This window comes from Patiria miniata, unplaced genomic scaffold (genome assembly GCF_015706575.1).
Source record: "Patiria miniata isolate m_02_andy unplaced genomic scaffold, ASM1570657v1 HiC_scaffold_27, whole genome shotgun sequence".
In the NCBI taxonomy this organism is placed as follows: Eukaryota; Metazoa; Echinodermata; class Asteroidea; order Valvatida; family Asterinidae; genus Patiria; species Patiria miniata.
Window position 1 is genome coordinate 5,711,984 of NW_024037066.1, and position 21,667 is coordinate 5,733,650.

Consider the following 21,667-nt stretch of genomic DNA (forward strand, 5'->3'; position numbering starts at 1 on the left):
GTAACAAAAATGCTAAGGATCGTTACATGGTATTTCAAAGCACCATTTTTTTCACCAATGCTTTGGCAATGTGTTACGATCAAAAATAGGGTAGGATGTAAAAAATCAGATGACAGGAAGGGTACTTTATGACGTAATAATGACGTCACAATATACTACCAAGTTCGTACAGTAATTAATTGTAGAAAATAAGGTCGTGAAGCGTTGTGATGAGATTCCAAGTAATTAATTTGACATTTTGAGGGTCAGGGAATTGAAGAGTGATATAATCAGTGACATTTGAAAATAGTGACGTCACTGCAACAGCAAATCAGCTTATTGTTACTTAAAAGTAACAATAAGCTGATTTGCTGTTGCAGTGACGTCACTATTTTCAAATTTTCTTGAAAAATCTAAGCATTTTTTATTATGGACAAAAGTGCTACAATGACGGTATTTGTCACGCAGAAAATAAATTGTGTGACATTGTGCGGCTCCTTGAATTTGGTCTTTACCACGTCCATTTGTTTTGACCATTTACTATAGCTGGAAGACGTAACATTCTTATATGTGTTGTATATTACGGGTAATGAGGTATGGGTTAGGAGCCAGACAGAAAGGAACGTGGTAACCTGAAATAGATTAACAGAGTGGCCGGAAATGGTGATGATACGTCTTTTAACAATGTATTACAAACGGGGGCTCGATAGTCCGAAGGTCCAATAGTCCGAAGGTTCTTTAGTCCGAAGGTTCGATAGTTCAAATGCACAACATTTCCATAAGGGGGGTTCGTTAGTCCGAAAATGAAATAAGGTTCGTTAATCCGAACATTTGATGCAAAAGTCCGAAGGTTCATTAATCCGAAGGTTCATCAGTCTGAAGGTTTATTTATCCGAAGGTTCGATAGTCCGAATTTAGAATAAGGTTAATCAGTCCGAAGGTTCAATAGTCCGAGACGAAAATAACAAGCCCGCGGGAACGGGGGGTGCTGTGGGTGCTGCAACACCCCCAACTTTTTGGATTGGGGTGCTGAAATATGCTTCAGCACCCCCTACTCCTGGGCAAAAATGTGTTTCAGCCAGCAGTGTTCTACGACGTTGAAATTGCGCCGCTGCGCTATACATTATGCTTGCTCTAAAAATATCTCCCTCGTTTTGTTCGTTTCTAGTTTTGCCGCGGCTTAGCGCGGCGCTTCGAACGTCTAGCACAAAGTAACACTGTAAAATATCAGGAGGAGGTATTTTCTAAATTTTCAGGCAGTGCAGAATCGATATTTCTCTCAATGTATCTAAAATCATGACATGTCTATGATATTTCCGCCATTATGGAAGCTTTGACCTGAAAAAAATAACCTTTTCCATGACAATGGTGGCAAAGTTGATTATGCTTGTCACAATTTTTTTCATTCGATCTTTCAATAGGGGCAAAGTTCATACCTTTCCCCTGAAGGTTTTTCTTTTCATTTAAAAATTTCATTGACGTTGCTAGCTAGCTAGCGCTTCGAACGTCTAGCACAAAGTAACACTGTAAAATATCAGGAGGAGGTATTTTCTAAATTTTCAGGCAGTGCAGAATCGATATTTCTCTCAATGTATCTAAAATCATGACATGTCTATGATATTTCCGCCATTATGGAAGCTTTGACCCGAAAAAATAACCTTTTCTATGACAATGGTGGCAAAGTTGATTATGCTTGCCACGATGTTTTTCTTTCAATAGGGGCAAAGTTCATACCTTTCCCCTGAAGGTTTTTCTTTTCATTTAAAAGTTTCATTGACGTTGCTAGCATTCTGTACTCAACATTAACAAATATCAAGGTTCACACACATCCCAACCTAATAGGAGTGGGACGGGCTTCCATTGAAACTAGTTCCAGTGTAGTTTCGTTTTAATAAAAAAACTATTCATGTGTTACCCTTTGCAAGTTTTTCCTCATAAAAACTCAGTAGACCGATAAATCCTTGCCTAGCCGCAAACTTGCCACCTACCGATCATAAACATAAAGATGCATTTGGTCTGTTAGTCTTTTATATTTGCCATTCCCTGTAACAAACAAATAACACTGCAAATATATCAAGAGCTACATCGTTTAGGCCTATGTGAATATTTTTATGAACAGAAATTCACCCGCTTCCAGTGGAACCATTTTGTTTTAACTTGAACCAAAAAACACCCTTTCGGGTTTTATAAGTTTAAGTATATACTTCAGTATATTTCATCACAGTGCATCCAGAATCCAACATTTTCAGGGGCCTTAAAGCAGGCCCCTGGCCCTGTGGCCTCACACCGTAAGGGCTCGGAAAAAAAAAACATACACGACGGAATTTACTAAATGTAAGAAAGCAGCCTAGCAACAATAATATTTACATGCAATGTCATGCATAATGATACAATTCTTTGTCCAGAATTAAATGGAACAAAGAATGGAGATAAAAAATACCGGGTTTTCGACTTTTCAGTACAGTAGAAACGTCATAAGAGCAACAGTATATTCTAAACAAAAAAGTAAAATTAATTTTCTTTATAATCTCAAAAAACCTTTGCTAAAAAAGTCATATGAAAGTGGCCAGGAATCGCCTCATATTGCACCACAGAGCATCCATATTCCAAAGCTTTTAGGGGCCCTTTAAGCCACGCCGTAAGGGCTTTGTGCTCCGCGTTCGCATTAATTTTGTCCGTCCTTTAGAAATTCCAGCACCCCCTGGCAAAACTTTGTTCCAGCGGGCTTGAAAATAAGATTCAATAGTCCGAAGGTTCGATAGTCCGAATTGACAATAAGGTTCGATAGTCCGAAAAGACTCTATGATGGTCCGATGGTCCGAATCGACAGTAAGGTCCGATAGTCCGAATCGACAGTAAGGTCCGATAGTCCGAATCAACAGTAAGGTCCGATAGTCCGAAGAGTCATACTGACGAACCGTATTGCCCATTCGGACAATCGAACCTTATTCTCAATTCGGACTATCGAACCTTTTTCTCAATTCGGACTATCGAACCCTATCGTCTATTCGGACTATCGAACCTTCGGATTAATTAACCGTATTCTATGTTCGGACTAATGGGACCTTCGGACTATCGAACCTTCGGATTATCGAACCTTCGGACTATTGAACCTTCGGACTAACGAACCTTTGGACTATTGAACCTTTGGACTAACGAACCTTTGGACTAATGACCCTTCGGACTAGAGAACCTTCGTACTATCGGGCTGTAACCATTACAAACACAATACCAGTGCAGCAAGTCATGTCCTGCAGTTTGTAAAGGTTTTTAGTTTGGGACGTGAAAAAGACAAACAATTATCCATGATGCACAAGCACAAGTGTGTTTCTCGATTAAATACACTATCCTTGTCGTTGATGGACCGTCTATCCTATTCCATCCATCTATCCATCAGACATCATCTTCTGTGTGACACGGGCATAGCATCTCTGAAGGTCCACTGTGTGAGTAGTTTATCCTTTCTTGTTTACACAAAGCTGGATTGCGACTGAGATCGTGCAAATAAATAATCTTTAAATAAGCTTCATCTGTAGTCTTGTTTATTAATTATTAGAGATTTTGGTAAAAATGAACAGAAGTCTTCGTAGAAATTGTAGATATAATTCATCTTGCGTAAAATATACCTTTGCAAGTTTACAAACTTCCACAAAACGTATTATTTTGCAACATTCGAACGTATAATTGGTTTGAACATTCTACCTTTTTATTGCTTATGTGAACTGTTACTATCGTATTTCAGGACAGTCATGGATTGGACTGCTTGCATTATCTGCATGCAAACTACACCAGAAAAACTACGTTGTCCACAAAAAGGTTTAAATTGTAACGCCGGAGAAGTATATGCTCAATTCCTGGCTAATGTTGAAGGGTTTAGGGCAATAAATGCATTGCCAGTTGATGTAGAATACGGAGCCGAAGGGACAGTAGAAACTTTTGTGGAAAATAATGCCTTGTGGCATCATTCCTGAGGTAACATTTATGAGATAATCATGACGTAAGACATTGCATTTTAACGAATCATTGATCACAACAGGGGATAGGAGCGAGAGTCAAATGTACATGTACATACATGTTTAATATAATACATTAAATTAGAAAACATCCCTCATTTTATCAAACTATTTGTATTTAAATCTTTTAAAGAACTAAGAACAAAATTGGTAACTGCACTGCTTTCCTTGATCTCAGAAACGTATATTAAATGAAAAAAAACGATCCATGGCTTATTCCTAACTAATATCTCCATTTTAATGTATAAGTGTGTAATAATTAGCCGATGACGTCATAATGATGTAATAAATGGCCCTTCCCATCATCCAATTTTTGTATCCTACCTTGTTTTCGAAAAGGTAAATAATGGAGATGCTTTGGTGTGAAAATGGTGCTTTTGTCCACCCGTGTCACGATTTTATCACTAAGGTACCTCACTTCTCCGCTTATCTTTGGAACAAGTTTAAACATTTAAGATACTAATAATCAATTACAAAAAATCTTTTGGCATAGAATTTGAGCCTTTCTCTCTGACTTAAAAACAACATCTCACAATACCACATACTGTTTGCATGTTAAAACCAGGTGTCAAAGTGACTACCCAAAATCCATGATTTTAGCCGAAAAAAACAGGTCTTTTGACCAAAAAGGTTTTTTTGACCCACAAAATCACCCTCAACTATATTCCATCCCAATGACATACCACTCAAATGAAAGATCTTGTTGTCCCCTTTAATTTGATACCAAATTTGTTGTTGAGATGCTTGCAGTTCTGAAGATTATTATTAATTTATATTTTTTCATGTAATAATTAGCTGATGACGTCATAATAACGTCATACATGCCCTTTCCATCATCCAATTTTTTGCGTCCGTCTTTTTTTCGAAAAGGTATACCATGGAGATGCTTTGGTGAAAAAATGGTGCTTTTGTCCACTGTGTAACGATCCTTAGCATTTTTGTTACTAATGTACCTCACTAATGAGCCACTTGGTTGATTTCATCACGGACCGTCTGCTTTCATGAATATGACGTTCTTCACACGCAACTGGAGTGATTGTCAATATTGAGCCACAGGTGCATGCTGCATGGCTCCGTGTCCATTTTCACATTCCAACCTGCTGGTTGCCTAGAAATACTGTTGCTAGGAGGCTCCCCTGTGATGTCTGAATAGTAGCTGCCGGTGGCGTAGCCAGAAATCTTGTATGTGATTATTTTTCTTGCAGCATGCAGAAAACTAGTAGCTCAAGAGTGCTGCCGCTTTTGGGAAATTTGTGCTGGCAAAGTTTTCACATTTTGGAATTTGGATGCAGTGTGCATGTCCGTTTAATAAAAGGTGGGTTCTTTTTAAAGAAAATCGGCGCTTAACAAAAAATGCTCATTCGACTGACACCAAGCAGATATCAGCCAATGATTTTCGTTGCAGCAATAAGTGAATCTTTGGAATTGTTTTTAAGCCAATAAAATAGATGAGATTTGTTTTTACACGTAACGGCTCGGCTTGGGCGAAGTGGGGATGGGGCGAAGTGGTAAGGGGCGAAGTGTCCGACATTCGTCTTGCTAGTTTTGCAGCAGTGTATTCCTGATATTGTAATTATATCTGTTCAACATCACAATAATTGGCAATTAAATTTCTCATATAGTTTTGTTGTGTCGTGAAAACACATTTACAATATTACTTGATTATGGTTAATTTCAGATTAAACTTAGTTGCAATACACAAGTGCAACAGCCGCGTAGAAAGTGTCAATGGGTTGTGTGGGTGTCTCTTGCAGCATGATCTGATACACCGTGCCCTCTGGAGACATGCACACAATAGGAAACAAAAGCCTCTCCACAGGGCAATTTCTATAGATGAATACGTCTCCACAAGGTTTTCACCAAACAGACGTATGGATTTTACTCTAAAACCGAATTTCAGCCAAGGAAATTAATTATAGTTAAAATAAAACAAAGTTTGAAACTACACTTTCAAACTCGAAAGCTTTACTACGGACACGAGAACAAAGAAATGTCTCCACGAGGATACACATTTCAGTGTTGAGTGCTCGTGAACAGGTCAGCGGTGACCGATCACCAATGCACAAAATGTGTTTCTTACACGTCCGCAAGGGCGAACCCTTTACAGATGAAATCACAAGCTCGACTTCTGGGGGTGCAAAAGTGGGCTCCGAACGTCGTTCTCGCTAGCATAATACATGAATAAGCCAAAACGCCGATTTTTTGAAGGATAGCTGTGTGGTTATTCCACTAAATATCTCATATTAAACACTTTTTAGTGGTTGGGCACATGAACCATTGTACACTAAAGTATGTCTGTGTCCAAACTCTACGTGTGCAGCACGACAGTGGCGTAAATCTGCGCCGGCGAGTTTGTTTCTGCATTCAATAGGGCTCCGTTGTTCAATAGAGGACAATAGGGTCCCTAATACCTGAGAGGTCCCCAATTTGGATTTGTGTACAAAACATATGGGAGGTCTTCCTAAAAAGCTGGTAGTACAAACAAAAGAGGGACAATAGGGGGTCCCCGATTGCAGGCAAATTCACTGGATATGGAGTTTGTATCCTCACTTTGTTCTAAAGTTTTCGAGTTTGAAAGTGTCGTTTCAAAATGCTCCTATTTCAACCTGAATTAATTTCCTGGGCAGAAATTCGTACTTAATATCCCTCACACTAAATACTTGGGTAAAATCCATAGGCCTATATCCATTTCGTGATAATCATGTGGAGACGTATTCATCTATAGAAATTGCCATGTGGAGACGTATTCAGTCTTTTGTTCCCTATTATACCCAAGTATCCACTGGGTACCGTGTAGCAGATTTTCTATGGTGTAAATCGAGAAAACACACGTGCAACATCATTGGTGAATCGAGGATAGGAACCATATCGAGGACGACCTCGATTTAAACGTGTACAAAATCAATGAGAGCTGTAGCGGAAAAGTTAGTATTCAAACAAAAGAAAATGAAAGAGAAACAAAAGAAAATTCTCAATTTACACCATCAACAAACGTGGGTGTGTGTTGGGGGGGGGGTGGCGGCGGCGGGGATGACCAATTTTCCAAAACACCACTTTCATTGCTGTTGAATACATTTTTGTTGTTGGGATGTTAAAAAATACGTTGATTTTTTTTCTCATCACGAAAAAGGGGATGGTGTGGGGTGATTCAATGGCCCATCCCCCTGACCCCATGCCCCGTATTTACGCCCTGAGCTTGGAGCTATATTGTATCATAACACTACATAAATCACTCTAAGATCTCGTGGGTGATTCAGTATACTATCGACCTCTACGAAATATATTTCGGTAAAATATGCTGATTGCACGTCCAAATAATCCTTAAACGGAAAAGCATGTGTAACAACGACATTATGTATTTTCTCAGATTCCGCTCATTTGTCGCGTTATAAACTGTGAGTTTCTCATGTAAACATTACATTTTGCCATCGGTTATGTTGAGCGTATTTCTGGGTATACACCAATGTATACCAGTGGGCGACTGAGTTTAAAATCTGAAAGGAATTCACAAGATTGCATTTTATATATTTGTCATGTTCTCTGCCATTGCGGACTTCTATGGTCTTCGAGATTGTGTCTTCTAGAGGGGCAACTGTATAAGATGACGTGTAGGTCTATGCTAAAATGCTTTGTGTCACATCACAAAGTAAGATTTAATTTGTATTCTATTCAAGCAAATTCTAAATGTGTCTATTTTAATTGGATTTAAATTTCTTTTTGCGCCCGTCACGCGTATAATGTAAGCCTGAATTATTACTGTAAAGCTGCAAACAATGCAGTATATTTTTATATTTCATTACAATTTCAATATCAACTATGTTTAATGCAAACATGGCGCTTTTTTGGCTTGATGTCTCATTATAAAAAAGCCTAACTTTTGTGTTGCTAGAAAGTGCATGAAAACGTTTATTCTTTGATGTGAGTTTGAAAATAGGTTTAATTATAGAATTATAGGTTTTCCCGGCCAAGTTAGCAGATTTGGCGGTCAAATGGCGACCAATCACCCATTTTCGCACGAATTTGAATGGGCGTTGAGATCAACATTCAATTACCTAAAAACACCAATCAATTTCACATTAGAAGCATGCGATTTCGCATTTTAATCATGCAATTTCAAAAACAGGGCATTCAAATTAAAATTGCACGAACGAGCATCCAAATTCGCCGGAGCTTCCAGCTGTGAAAGTCTGGTCATTCGAATTCACCAGTAAGCAAGCATGTGAAAAGTATATAAGCAAAGTAATTCGAAATAGGTCCATGTCTTCCGTCGTTTGTTAGTGTTTTTTTTTTCCAATTTGGAAATATAGTTATAAAAAGTGTCTCCCACAAGACTTTGTCACTAATCTGATGACTATGCAAACTGTAATAGATTGAATCACAAGAAATACCAATTAATATATGCCAGCTCATGGGCATTAGATGAGAATTTCAATTGTTGATCCTGGTCGTTTGATGCCCAAAACTATCTTGCACTGCAGATTTCTACTGCCAGGTCAATTGTAGCAACGTATCTGAGATCTGGCAGACGGGGACACAAAAGTGGACCACGATATGAAACAGAAATAATGAAAAGGTGAAAGAAATAAAAAGACTGGCATCTGTAATTATTCCTCCGTTGACTTTCATTTTGAATGAGAAAAGTGTTAAATAGAATGCGCGGAAATGAAAACAAAAACAAGAATCTCATGCAAATAACTCTAAACCAAATGGCAAACCGACTTCGAAATTGAATGATCAAATCGAATGACATAACTTCAATTAAGCATGTGTTCAACATGAAAATGTAAGGTTTTAAAACGAATTTGAACGACTGAAATCTAATACGAACCACGAGACATGTCGCTTCAAATTGGCCAATATCAAAAAGAATTCGGATGCTATTTCTGCGAAATTGGCCAGGAAAACCTATAAGAGGCTTTATGTTAAATAAAATCAATGGACGAGTCCGTCTTCAAGTCTTGACAGCACATAATTTGGAACTGTGCAATTATTTTTGGGAGATCCACATTTACATGTTTTAGTACTGAAACAGATTTTATCTTGTCATTGATGTAGGCTTCTCTGAAGATTTACTATAAATAAAACTTTTTCATAATGTAAGGAGCTTAAAAAGAGGGCGCCGGTCCTGACGAAAACTAAAAGCCCTTGGACCAGGCCAATCCCATTATTTTCCAGTTCCTCAGGTCCTCCTGCATCCCCCTACATCCAGTCTTGCCCGGTCCAAGACGTTCTTCATGCTTAAAGGGACATTTCTTTGGGAGCGCAGATTATATGTACATAAACTTATGGACAAACGTGCATTAAAATCGCCGTAGATTTAAGTCTTTTTCAAAAATATGAAAAAAATACTGAAAGCCCTTGGACCAGGACAGACTTATTATTTTCCAGTTCCCCAGGTCCTCCTGCATACTCCTACATCCAGCCTTGCCCGGTCCAAGGCGTGCTTCATCCTTAAAGGGACATTTCTTTGGGAGCGCCGATTATGTACACAAACATATGGAAAAACGTGCATTAAAATCGCCGTAGATTTAAGTCTTTTTCAAAAATATGAAAAAAATACTCCAACCCCTTGGACCAGGTCAGATTTACTATTTTCCAGCTTCCCATGTCTTCCTGCATCCTCCTACATCCGGCCTTGCCCGGTCCAAGACGTTCTTCGTGCTTAAAGGGACATTTCTTTGAGAGCACCGATTATGTACACAAACATATGGAAAAACGTGCATTAAAATCGCCGTAGATTTCAATCTTTTTCAAAAATATGGAAAAAATATTCCAACCCCTTGGACCGGGTCAGACTTATTATTTTCAAGTTCCCCAGGTCCTCCTGCATCCTCCTACATCCAGCCTTGCCCAGTCCAAGGCGTTCTTCATGCTTAAAGGGGCATTTCTTTGGGAGCGCCGATTATGTACACAAACATATAGAAAAACGTGCATTAAAATCGCCGTAGATTTAAGTCTTTTTCAAAAATATGAAAAAAATACTGAAACCCCTTGGACCAGGTCACTCTCACTATTTTCCAGTTCCTCAGGTCCTCCTGCATCGTCCTACATCCAGCCTTGCCCGGTCCAAGACGTTCTTCATGCTTAAAGGGACATTTCTTTGAGAGCACCGATTATGTACACAAACATATTCAAAAACGTGCATTAAAATCGCCGTAGATTTCAATCTTTTTCAAAAATATGGAAAAAATAATTCAATCCCTTGGACCAGGTCAGACTTATTATTTTCAAGTTCCCCAGGTCCTCCTGCATCCTCCTACATCCTCCTACATCCAGCCTTGCCCGGTCCAAGGCGTTCTTCATGCTTAAAGGGATATTTCTTTGGAAGCGCCGATTATGTACACAAACATATGGAAAAGCGTGCATTAAAATCGCCGTAGATTTAAGTCTTTTTGAAAAATATAAAAAAAATACTGAAACCCCTTGGACCAGGTCAGACTTATTATTTTCCAGCTTCCCATGTCTTCCTGCATCCTCCTACATCCAGCCTTGCCCGGTCCAAGACGTTATTCGTGCTTAAAGGGACATTTCTTTGAGAGAACCGATTATGTACACAAACATATGGAAAAACGTGCATTAAAATCGCCGTAGATTTCAATCTTTTTCAAAAATATGGAAAAAATAATTCAACCCCTTGGACCAGGTCAGACTTATTATTTTCAAGTTCCCCAGGTCCTCCTGCATCCTCCTACATCCAGCCTTGCCCGGTCCAAGGCGTTCTTCATGCTTAAAGGGATATTTCTTTGGGAGCGCCGATTATGTACCCAAACATATGGAAAAACGTGCATTAAAATCGCCGTAGATTTAAGTCTTTTTCAAAAATATAAAAAAAATACTGAAACCCCTTGGACCAGGTCAGACTTATTATTTTCCAGCTTCCCATGTCTTCCTGCATCCTCCTACATCCAGCCTTGCCCGGTCCAAGACGTTCTTCGTGCTTAAAGGGACATTTCTTTGAGAGCACCGATTATGTACACAAACATATGGAAAAACGTGCATTAAAATCGCCGTAGATTTAAGTCTTTTTCAAAAATATGAAAAAAATACTCCAACCCCTTGGACCAAGTCAGATTTACTATTTTCCAGCTTCCCATGTCTTCCTGCATACTCCTACATCCAGTCTTGCCCGGTCCAAGGCGTTCTTCATGCTTAAAGGGATATTTCTTTGGGAGCGCCGATTATGTACACAAACATATGGAAAAACGTACATTAAAATCGCCGTAGATTTAAAGTCTTTTTCAAAAATATGAAACAAATATTTTAACCCCTTGGACCAGGTCAGATCCACTATTTTCAAGTTCCTCAGGTCCTCCTGCATCTTCCTACATCCAGCCTTGCCCGGTCCAAGACGTTCTTCGTGCTTAAAGGGAAATTTCTTTGAGAGCACCGATTATGTACACAAACATATGGAAAAACGTGCATTAAAATCGCCGTAGATTTCAATCTTTTTCACAAATATGGAAAAAAAAATCCAACCCCTTGGACCAGGTCAGACTTATTATTTTTAGGTTCCCCAGGTCCTCCTGCATCCTCCTACATCCAGCCTTGCCCGGTCCAAGGCGTTCTTCATGCTTAAAGGGGCATTTCTTTGGGAGCGCCGATTATGTACACAAACATATGGAAAAACGTGCATTAAAATCGCCGTAGATTTAAGTCTTTTTCAAAAATATGAAAAAAATATTTTAACCCCTTGGACCAGGTCAGACCCACTATTTTCCAGTTCCTCAGGTCCTCCTGCATCCTCCTACATCCAGCCTCTGCAAAAGTCAGTTTTGAACAGAACTCGTACAAAATAGAGGTGTCCTAAAAGTAAGGATTACCATAATCGCCGTAGATTAAGTCTTTTTCAAAGATATTTAAAAAATACTGAAACCCCTTGGACCAGGTCAGATTAATTTTTTTCTAGTTCCTGAGATCGTCTTGCATCCTCCTACATCCAGCCTTGCCCGGTCCAAGCCGCGTTCTTCTTGATTAAAAGGAATTTCTTTGAGAGCGCCGATTTTGTACACAAAGTTTGTGTACAAAATCGGCGCTCTCAAAGAAATTCCTTTTAATCAAGAAGAACGCGGCTTGGACCGGGCAAGGCTGGATGTAGGAGGATGCAAGACGATTTCAGTTTTTTTTTCATATTTTTGAAAAAGACAAATCTACGGCGATTTTAATGCACGTTTTCCATATGTTTGTCAAACATATGGAAAACGTGCATTAAAATCGCCGTAGATTTGTCTTTTTCAAAAATATGAAAAAAAACTGAAACCCCTTGGACCAGGTCAGACCCATTATTTTCCAGTTCCCCAGGTCCTCATGCATACCTCTTCATCCAGCCTTTCCCGGTCTAAAGTGTTCTTCATGCTTAAAAGAGGTCTCTGTTGTACGAAAATGTGTGGCAAAACAAAGTGTTCCTGGGCCTAGCGGGATAGGAAACCAGTCTATGAGTCGTTTGCGAATGTGTATATGCAGCTTTGGATACACTCTATGCATGATTTGTACATTTAGTGTTTAGCGTGCGGATTTCGAACAAGGAACGAGGAATAAGTAACCAACTTCACACCGCTAGTATAGGCATGGATATTAGAAAAATGCACACAAATGCATGCAGCCCTTACGCCATTTACGAGTTGGGCCTACGTTTTTAAATATTCAGACACCTCGCTCTCTGGCTGTCAATTTCATACAAGACCAGCCCAGCAGTCAAAAGAAATCAAGTGACTGTCTTTGACTAGTTGATTGACCCTGTCTTCATAAAGCAGGATTGACTGGCTGTGATTGTTATGAAATCTTTGACTGCAGGAAATTGATAAGCCGGCTGTGCCCACCAGTCACATGCTTTTGTCTGTTGGTGGAATTTCACAGTGGTTACATTAGCTTGAGTTACTCCAGCTCTAATGCCTATCGCATAATGCGATAGGCATTAGAGCTGGAGTAACTCAAGCTATGTCTACATAAGATATGATCTGACTGTTGGTGACTAGCCTGTGTGAAAGGCATGGCTCGGGAACAGGATTGAATTTTTTGACTGTCTGTGACTGTCAAACAAATAAGATGGTTAATTTGATAGTAATTTTTTTAAATATTTTTTTATCTACAATGTAGGAGCTTGATAATTTGGTCTCTCCCTCTCATTGGAGCAACCGTCTACATTTATTCCCTAATATAGTGGAGCATTTCCTGACCACAATTGCCAGTGGTGAGTCCGTATATTCTATGGTTAAACTGATTTGCATGGGAAGAAATTACCTTTTAAAATATTTTTTTGGGGTGGGGGGGGGGGGGGGGAGGTTAGGTGACGGATGTTACCTAAGGATAGAGCAAGGAAGAACCCCATCCGTATCTACAAGGTGAACCCCAATTGTATCTTCAATTTAGTAAATCAAAAGTTCAGTCACAGGTCAAGTCACAAGTACAGGCCGGCTCATAGTGAAAGCGAAGCGAATTTCAAGACGTCAACACTTGAAGTTTCATTGTGATGTTTGCGGGTATCCTAACAAATTCGCTTCCCACTGAAATTTCCATGAAGTATGAACACTCCGTTACAGGGAATGAACAATAGAAGAAATGCCTTTGCCACAGATCATTTGAAGAGCTTGTGAATTGACTTGGGACTGATGATTGGATCGTCTGGACGACTTGGTATGGGCTTGTAACTAAAGTTGTAAGGGACTTCTTAACACTGATGCATTCGTAAGCCTCATAAATTAAAACGAAAACCATCAAATATCCACATATGTAACTAATCCCTTTCATTGCTAACATTTTACGTCTATAGTCACAGTTAACGTTTAAGCTGCAAGATATTTTTTTGAAGAAATGGCGAGAGTAGTTTTTTGCTTTAAGTCGACCAAGGTCTAGTAATAGTATACTATTTAGGGCCCTTTCTCGAATCATATCTGGGACGAGTTCTGACATTGCAGACATTGTATCGGGTATAATATTCTGAACAACTTCCCCGCAATCTTCCTGCAATGAAGTTATCAGTATTGGCGAGTCTGACAGTTGCTCATGAAAATTTCCCTGGACAATGTGTAAATGGTCCGTGGACAAATGCAGAGCTTCTTCCGGACAAAGTGAATGATGCTAACTGCAACTCGTCCGGAACTCGTCCCAGATATGAATTGAGAAGGGCCCTTATGTAAAGCCTAAATAATACTCTTGTTTTGTGCAGAAACCAAGTCAATAAAGAAGTGCATAGCCCACGAGTTGAACATTAACTATGGAGAGGGCAAATTCCAAAAGTTGGATCTTTATCTGCCGCCGCATCAAACTGAAGGTTTGTCACACATGAACTATGGATACATGAGTTAAGGATGGTAGAGGAAGAAAAAAATGCTGCAATTGCAGTAAAGTGACTTGCTAAAAGACATAACTAGGAAGATTCCTATCAATGTGCAGAAATACTGCTAAGAAAATTACTAATAAGGTGGTGTTTGTTTTGGTCAAAATTTTTTCTGTCCCAAGTAAGTTTCGTTCTCCATAAGTTTCTTTAATAACCCTCCAATGGAAACATGCTTTGAAACCGTTGTTATTACTTGGGTCAATATTGGTCAAGACCCCCATTGGTTTGTACACAGTAGGCCAGGAGGTGAGGAAGAACATTTTGACCGTTTGTGACCTCTTAAATAGTAGGAGGGTTTTAAACGAGGCCCCCTTCAATGGAGAAACCATTGTGCATGCTATTGTACAAAGCGACTGCCCTGTGACGGATTGTCTGAATAGCTAGCACGTTGCTCTTGCCATTGAAGGGGGCCTTCATGATAGAATTGAAAGCATGCCTGGATTGGTGTGTAATTAGAAGCTCTATGAAATTTTACCCTGATTGGAATCGAACCCATCTCTTTTGACTGCCACAGACCAAAATGTTTCACTTTGAATCCTTGCCCTCTACTACTAGAGCATGTAAGTCTCGCCAGTCCATGTTCACTTTTTATGTGAGCATCTTGGTACCAAACACTGACTAGTCTAATCACAGACTCCCGTGTTTGAATCTACCCAATTGTTATCTGTGTGATCGATTGAATGGAAGTTGAGGTCAGCAATTTTATTTTCATAAAGTCATTAATTTGCAGTATTTTGTAAATTGTAATGCTTTCTTTTCTTTGGAAATACCCATTAGGCCAACAAAAAAAAAGTCTCCGGTTTCTGGTATGCGCGCGCGTCGCCGTAGCCATGCGCGTCGGCAAAATGAAAAAGGTTTTTTTTTCAATGAAAGATGATGTCTCAAAACTGCCAAACTCACTGGTTTGACTGGAATCCTGCTGCTGCACAATTTTAACGTGTTTTTGGATGGGGTTAGGATCGAGAATAAGCTTTATGTGGCCTCTCTGGACTCCCTTATATTTGCACTAAGTTTAGTCGGGCACCATTTGCAGTCATCAGCCGACATTTGAGGCAAAAAAATCAAGTAGAAAAAAAAAAGCCGCGTCGCTGCACCACTTTTTGGGCAAGCTCCATACCAGAAACCGGAGACTTCTTTTTTTGGCCTTACTGTCCTTGATTGCATGGGCCCAGTCAGGACACAAAATAAATGCACAACAAGTAGGACGTTACACATGTTGCAGATCTTATGGTGCCTGAATGTGCTTTATTCTCATAAAATCTTGTACTTTATACACGTTCTATAGAGTACCGAAGTGTGACGGCATTTAGAACCGGGAAGTGTAGTGCAAACGAATGTAGTACGCGCGCGTGTTGGGTCACGGGCTGAATCATGCAGTAATGTCTTTTACACACATACTTGTGCTCGTGATGTGTTCACTTCGGTACTCTCTTGCATTCTTTTTTCTAACATTAGCCTGCCCATCAGTCCAAGTACATACATTTGTGATGAACGCAGATGAAATGAGCTGAATCGTGTAGGCTGTCATGTTTTTATAAGAGCTCTATTTTTGAGTGGTCGGGCACAACCCGACCACTGATTGGAGTTGTTACGATTAATCTTCTTTCTTTCTTTCTTTCTTTCTTTTTTTCCGGACAATAAGTTTCCGCGGCTTTTCTCCTAAACGGTATACGGTATGAACTTGTAACTTTCAACATATATCGACCCTCATCCCAAGTGGTGCATATTACTCTGACGTCATGATGACGTCATTGGGTGTCAAATTACAAGCGATTTGAGAGGAAAAAGTGGCCAAATACTTTCACCCATAACTCTTAAACAAAGTGATCAATTACGTTTCAACTTTGCAATCAGATAGACTATTAGTTGATAAACTTTTTTTGTCGTGTACGTGAACTCGCTTGACCTTTACTTCCGGGTCTGCCGGAAGGTCAAAGTTACGTGAATTCAAAATTAAGACTTAAGCCTGAAATTAAAACAAAGCAAAATTTCTTCCGAACGGTTTACGGGATGACCATTTAACCTAGTGTGAATTTGTACCATGTTGCGAAGATGTTATAAATTTGGTTATGTCATCATGGCGTAATGTAAGGGCAAAGTGATGGAAGGGCAAATATTGACAAAATAGTTTGAGCTATATCTTTTGAACTCAATAGAGTATCGTGTTCGTTTTTTTCTTGAGGTTGTAGACTATGCCTTGAGTAACATTTCTTGTTCCCGGACACGAAACCGCTTGACCTTTACTTCCGGTGTTACCGGAAGTGCAATAAAAACTGAAGATAACCAGGAAGTGGAAGCATTTTACTACATTTTACTACGCTTTACTATATTTGTTGGAACAAATAAGAAAGCGACTGCTTACAATAATAGTACCGCTACCACATAATGTCATCATATTTGTTCACCAGGGACTGCAAAATTACAGCTCTTATAAGAATACACCCAGGGGAGGATCCAGGAATTTGTACAAAATCACACAAAGCATTCAATACTAATATTCTAGTCTTTTTTCTGATTTCTTTCGGCGTAACTCGCATATCAACACTGATTCTTTAATTCGTACCTTTATGCACAGAATTTAATATTTCGACAGTGTAGCCACAAACTTTTTTTTCGTTATCTCAGTGCAGAATTTTAGGAAGCCCATGCATGCAAAAGACATAAGCCATTTTATTTTTGATATTGAGATAATCAAATGTTGCATATATTAAGCTCCAAACACGTCATAGAGGCTCCCTCAAGTCTACCGATTCCGATTCTGACCATGAATTCAATTCTAATATTCTCGTCCATTTTCTGATATTTTTCGCCATAACCGATTGAAATCGCGCCTCGCCAGTTTTCCTCTCATATCTGAATGCTGAAAATTAATATTTCTACAGCGTGTAGCCACAAACTTTTCTGTCGTAAACTCAGTGCAGAATTTTATTATGCCCATGCAAAAGAAAAAAATAACATAAAAGCCATTTTATGATAAAATCAGCATATGTTGCATAAACTCCAACGACGTTAGAGGCTCCTTTAAGTCTACCGTTATCATAAATTCAGTGCAGAATTTTATTATACCCATGCAAAAGACCAACAACAAAAAAACAATATAAAAGCCATTTTATCTTAAAATTTGCATAATTATGTTTCATAAACTTTAACGACGTGAGACGCTCTGTCAATTCTACCAATGTCGTAGCCTTAGTGCAGAATTTTATTATGCCCATGCAAAAGACAAAAACAAAACAAAACAAAAAAGCCCTACCAATGTCACATCTTTGTTAAAGGGAAAATACAACATTTGCAAACATCAAAAAATAAAACTACCAAATCATTTTGAAATACCTTGCTGGACTGTTAGTGAATGACAGTGTAAAGCATCCTGTAAAATCATGGCACCTGGTATACTGTCATTTTCAAGAAAAGTGGTATTTTTGTATCAATTTCCAACGCTGATTGGCTGATCAGCGTTGGAAAAAAACTGGCTTTTTTTCAAATACTGGCCCCAGTTGACCATCGCACTTGTTTGCAATCGATTACACACCTATGAATGGGTACAAGCCAGCTAGACTGGGTCCCTGACCTTACAATTCCCCAATATATGTAAACTGCTCTGTTTCTTCTTAAATGGAGTCAGGGAACCAGACTACAGGAAAATGATTGTTTTTCTTGGTTTTTATAGCATTTTCGAATCCAAAACCTCAAAAAAGTCAGTGTAACTATATTTGCTATATATTTCCAACCCCCCAATTCCATCCATTTCTGAAAATTACAGCAAAAGCAAATGATGTACATTGTATATTCCCTTTAAACAAAGCCGTAAAAAAAATGTTTCATCTTTTACTGAGATGCAAACCAAACTTTTTCTTTTGGTCGGTTCACAGATTCCCCGGTTCTCATCAGTATTCATGGTGGGTACTGGCAAGCCTCAAGGTAAGTACAAAATCAGGCAGGATACCAGTGACACAAATAGATAGTCTGCGAGCGATGTACAATTAATTGCTTTTTCAGTTATGTTAGTGAAGCAACATTTTCATATTGTGAGCTGTGTTCAATTCATGTAGGCGTTGCAAATTGTTTTGCAATTTTTCAAAAATCAGTCGTGAATATTGGCAAACATTTGAATATTGTTCTCGAAAGTGGAACCAAAGAACTATATTAGATAATTACAGCACTAACCCCGCATTCCCTTGCAAAGAATACTTTTGGATGCCAGTGGCGTACCAGGATTTGGTTTGGGGGGGGGCTCAAATTTTTTTTTTTTAAGCGCCACTTACACCCCTATTATACTACTCGAAAGTAGGCCACATACATATCACCAAGGTAAAATCGTGGGACTAAAAAAAAAATTACCAAAAAAAAAAAATATTACATTGTCACATCAATTTTCACTTATAATCATCTTTAATAACCTGCCACTAGAGGGCGCTCTAACATTTTATGACGTCACCGTTATTTTTGTGTGTAAAGAACAACTTAGCCAGCATACATCGTTGAAAGCAAGTTCACATCTTTTACCAATTATAAATTACAAAAGGCACTTCCGGTTTCAACCGGAAGGAGGGGTCACATGATTTTGCACGTAATATTAAAAAATGAAGACCCTGGATTATTCTATCAATTCCCGCAAACGTCAAGTTCAGGTCTCTCACGGTTAATTTTATATTTATTTTCAAAAATTACATCCATTAATCTTTAACATGACGTCACATGACCCATGATGACGTCATCGTGACGTCACTTCAATTTTCATCTATAACACATCCCGGTATAGGTACATACCAGGTTTCAACCAAATCGGACCTGTAGTTCTGGAGATAAATGCCTTCAAAAACTACACCTATATTGTGACGTCACGTGACTCGTGATGACGTCATGATGACGTCAATGTTCGGCACACAGCGGCAGGTGCTGATCTAAGTGTGTGCCAAGTATAAAGGCAATCGGATTGATTTTAGTGGCCAAATGCCGGGAACCAAAAAAGGCTGAAAAAGAAAAAGAAAAAAAAATCTTAACGAAAACAAAGGCTGTTTCGGCTGGTTGCCAAAACAGCCCCACAAAATTGACAACCTCTTGGGGGGGAGCTTAAGCCCCCCCCCCCCCCAGGTGCGCCACTGTTGGATGCATTCACATAATGTTAAAACTAAATTTGGATACATTTTGTTTGTTTTTTTGTAATAGCAAGGATGATTATGGATTATTTGCCTGGCATCCTGCAAAACAAGGAGCTGTAGTAGCAGTGGTGAACTACACAATTGCACCAATGGGTAATTGTCAATTTACATGTAATTGAATATGGCTGGGCTGAGTTTGGCTGAGCTGAGATGAGCTGAGCGGAGCTAGGCTAGGCTGGGCTGGGCTGGGCTGGGCTGGGTGGGGCTGGGCTGGGCTGGGTCAGGTGCTGAGCTTGGATGGAATTTGTTGGTCTGGGCTGGGTTATGCTGGATTGGGCAGGACCAGGTGGGGCTGGGCTGGGCGGGGCTTGATTGGGATGAGCTTGGATGGGCTTGGTCGTCTGGGCTGGGTTGGGTTAGGCTGGACCGGGTGGGGCTGGGCTGGGCGGGGCGTGATGGGGATGAGCTGGGATGGGCTTGGTCGTCTGGGTTGGGTTGGGTTAGGCTGGGTTGGGCTGGACTGGGTGGGGCTGGGCTTGGCTGGGTCAGGGGCTGAGCTGGGACGGGCTTGATCATCTGGGCTGGGTTGGGTTGGGTTGGGTTGGGGCTGGGTGGGGCTGGGCTGGGCTTGATCGGTCTGGACTGGGTTGGGTTAGGCTGGGTCGGGCTGGACTGGGTGGGGCTGGGCTGGGCGGGGCTTGATTTGGATGAGCTGGGCTGTGCTTGGCTGGGTTAAGCTGGGCTGGGTGGCGATGGGCTTGGCTGGGTTAGGCATATTTATACTCAAAATATAATCTAGGGTAATCCTAAGGTAGAAGATTGAAAGGGTTATTAAAACAGCCAGCTTTTGTAATACTAAAAACTATTTTTCTACAGGTACCCTCCCGCAAATGATCAATGACGTCGAACAAGCTGTTTTGTACATGGCGAAGAAGTTCCCCAAAGCAAGGTGAGCTTTCAAGTCAATCGCTATTTGTAGACAATATCAAATTAGCACCAAAGCTAAGGCTATCAGCTACAGTGGTAAGTAGCATAAGTGGGGGCTAATTTGCAGGTTGCACTTAAAGGGGTCTCATTTTTTGGGAGGGAGGCACGAAATGGACTTTAAAAACAGAACTTTTATATCATTTTGTATTTTTCATGAACATAAAATGATCGGAAATATCTTGGAAGCTGCGGGCCAATGATTTTGGTGTCCATGCATGAGTCACGAGATTGTGCCATTTAATTTGTTGAAGGAGTAGTGTTTTGTGTAAAATTTGTTTTTAGGGTTTTGACCCCAGTGACCCCATGATGACCTTTGACCCCAGTTTGGTCATGTGACATGTTGCGGCTGGGCTACTGCTACTTTTGACAAAGTTTGGTTGAAATCGGTTGTAAGAGCAATTAATAGACAATGTCAACGTTTGTTACTAACTAACTAATGGACTAACGGAGAGAAAGATGATTTGTCGAGCTGCTATCCGGTGGCTAAAAAGTCACAAGTACCCCATCAATGGTGCAAAGAGAGAGTTGGGGAAGGCCACACAGACGGACATCCAAGTGACGCCCAATGCTCATGCAAGGCGCTACTGTTTCGTTTGTGTATAAAAAATAATCATTTGTACTTCGCTTCATATACGCACGGACCAGTAGTCGCACACGGGCTGTCCTTCCCAATGGGGCTTTCCAAAGTGCTCGGAAAGCGCCCTCTACTTGCGTTTAAGCACTCGAACAGGGTAATTACTAAACAACACTATTCTTTCAATGGTGAGGAGCGTAAGAATGAATTTATTTAGGTGCATTTACATACAATCCATAAAAAAAAAATACTTAACAGAGATGGCAACAGATGTTATAGTTCCTAGTGATAGTTCTAAGTAGAGTTGTTGGCTATTCGTAACAGTTACCGACTTCCAACAGTTAAGTGAAACGTTACGTAATCCTCCTTTTAATGATGGCATTCAAATGGCACGTGATTTCTATTGTGACATTGAAGTGGTGATCATTACGGCGAATCGGCCTTCTAAACATCAACCCCAGCAATCCTGTGGTTCACTCGGCTTGGAAAACCTTGTCAAAAACAGGGAGTATGGTTAGTTGGAGGATTAAGATTCTTCAATCCTTTAATTAGTTTCATAAGCGGTCATGCCTGTATGAGGCATTCAGCCTTCTTTTTTTCCACCACTAAATTTCCGATGTGAACTGATAGCAATACACTATGTTTTTATTTAAAAAATATATAAATGTAAGTAAAATGA

The 21,667-nt window shown here is 39.8% G+C and overlaps 1 protein-coding gene across 1 annotated transcript in view; it reads left to right on the plus strand.

Moving 5' to 3' along the window:
• The window catches only part of LOC119734183 (kynurenine formamidase-like), a 28,465-nt gene extending 8,070 nt beyond the window's left edge, over positions 1 to 20,395 (plus strand). The window contains exons 2-6 of the mRNA XM_038207533.1: positions 13,086 to 13,179; positions 14,155 to 14,259; positions 18,198 to 18,246; positions 19,495 to 19,580; positions 20,304 to 20,395. Coding sequence (XP_038063461.1) covers positions 13,086 to 13,179; positions 14,155 to 14,259; positions 18,198 to 18,246; positions 19,495 to 19,580; positions 20,304 to 20,380 — 411 coding nt within the window. The 3' untranslated portion in view covers positions 20,381 to 20,395. The remainder of the gene's footprint in view (positions 1 to 13,085; positions 13,180 to 14,154; positions 14,260 to 18,197; positions 18,247 to 19,494; positions 19,581 to 20,303) is intronic.
• Positions 20,396 to 21,667: the final 1,272 nt, after the last annotated feature.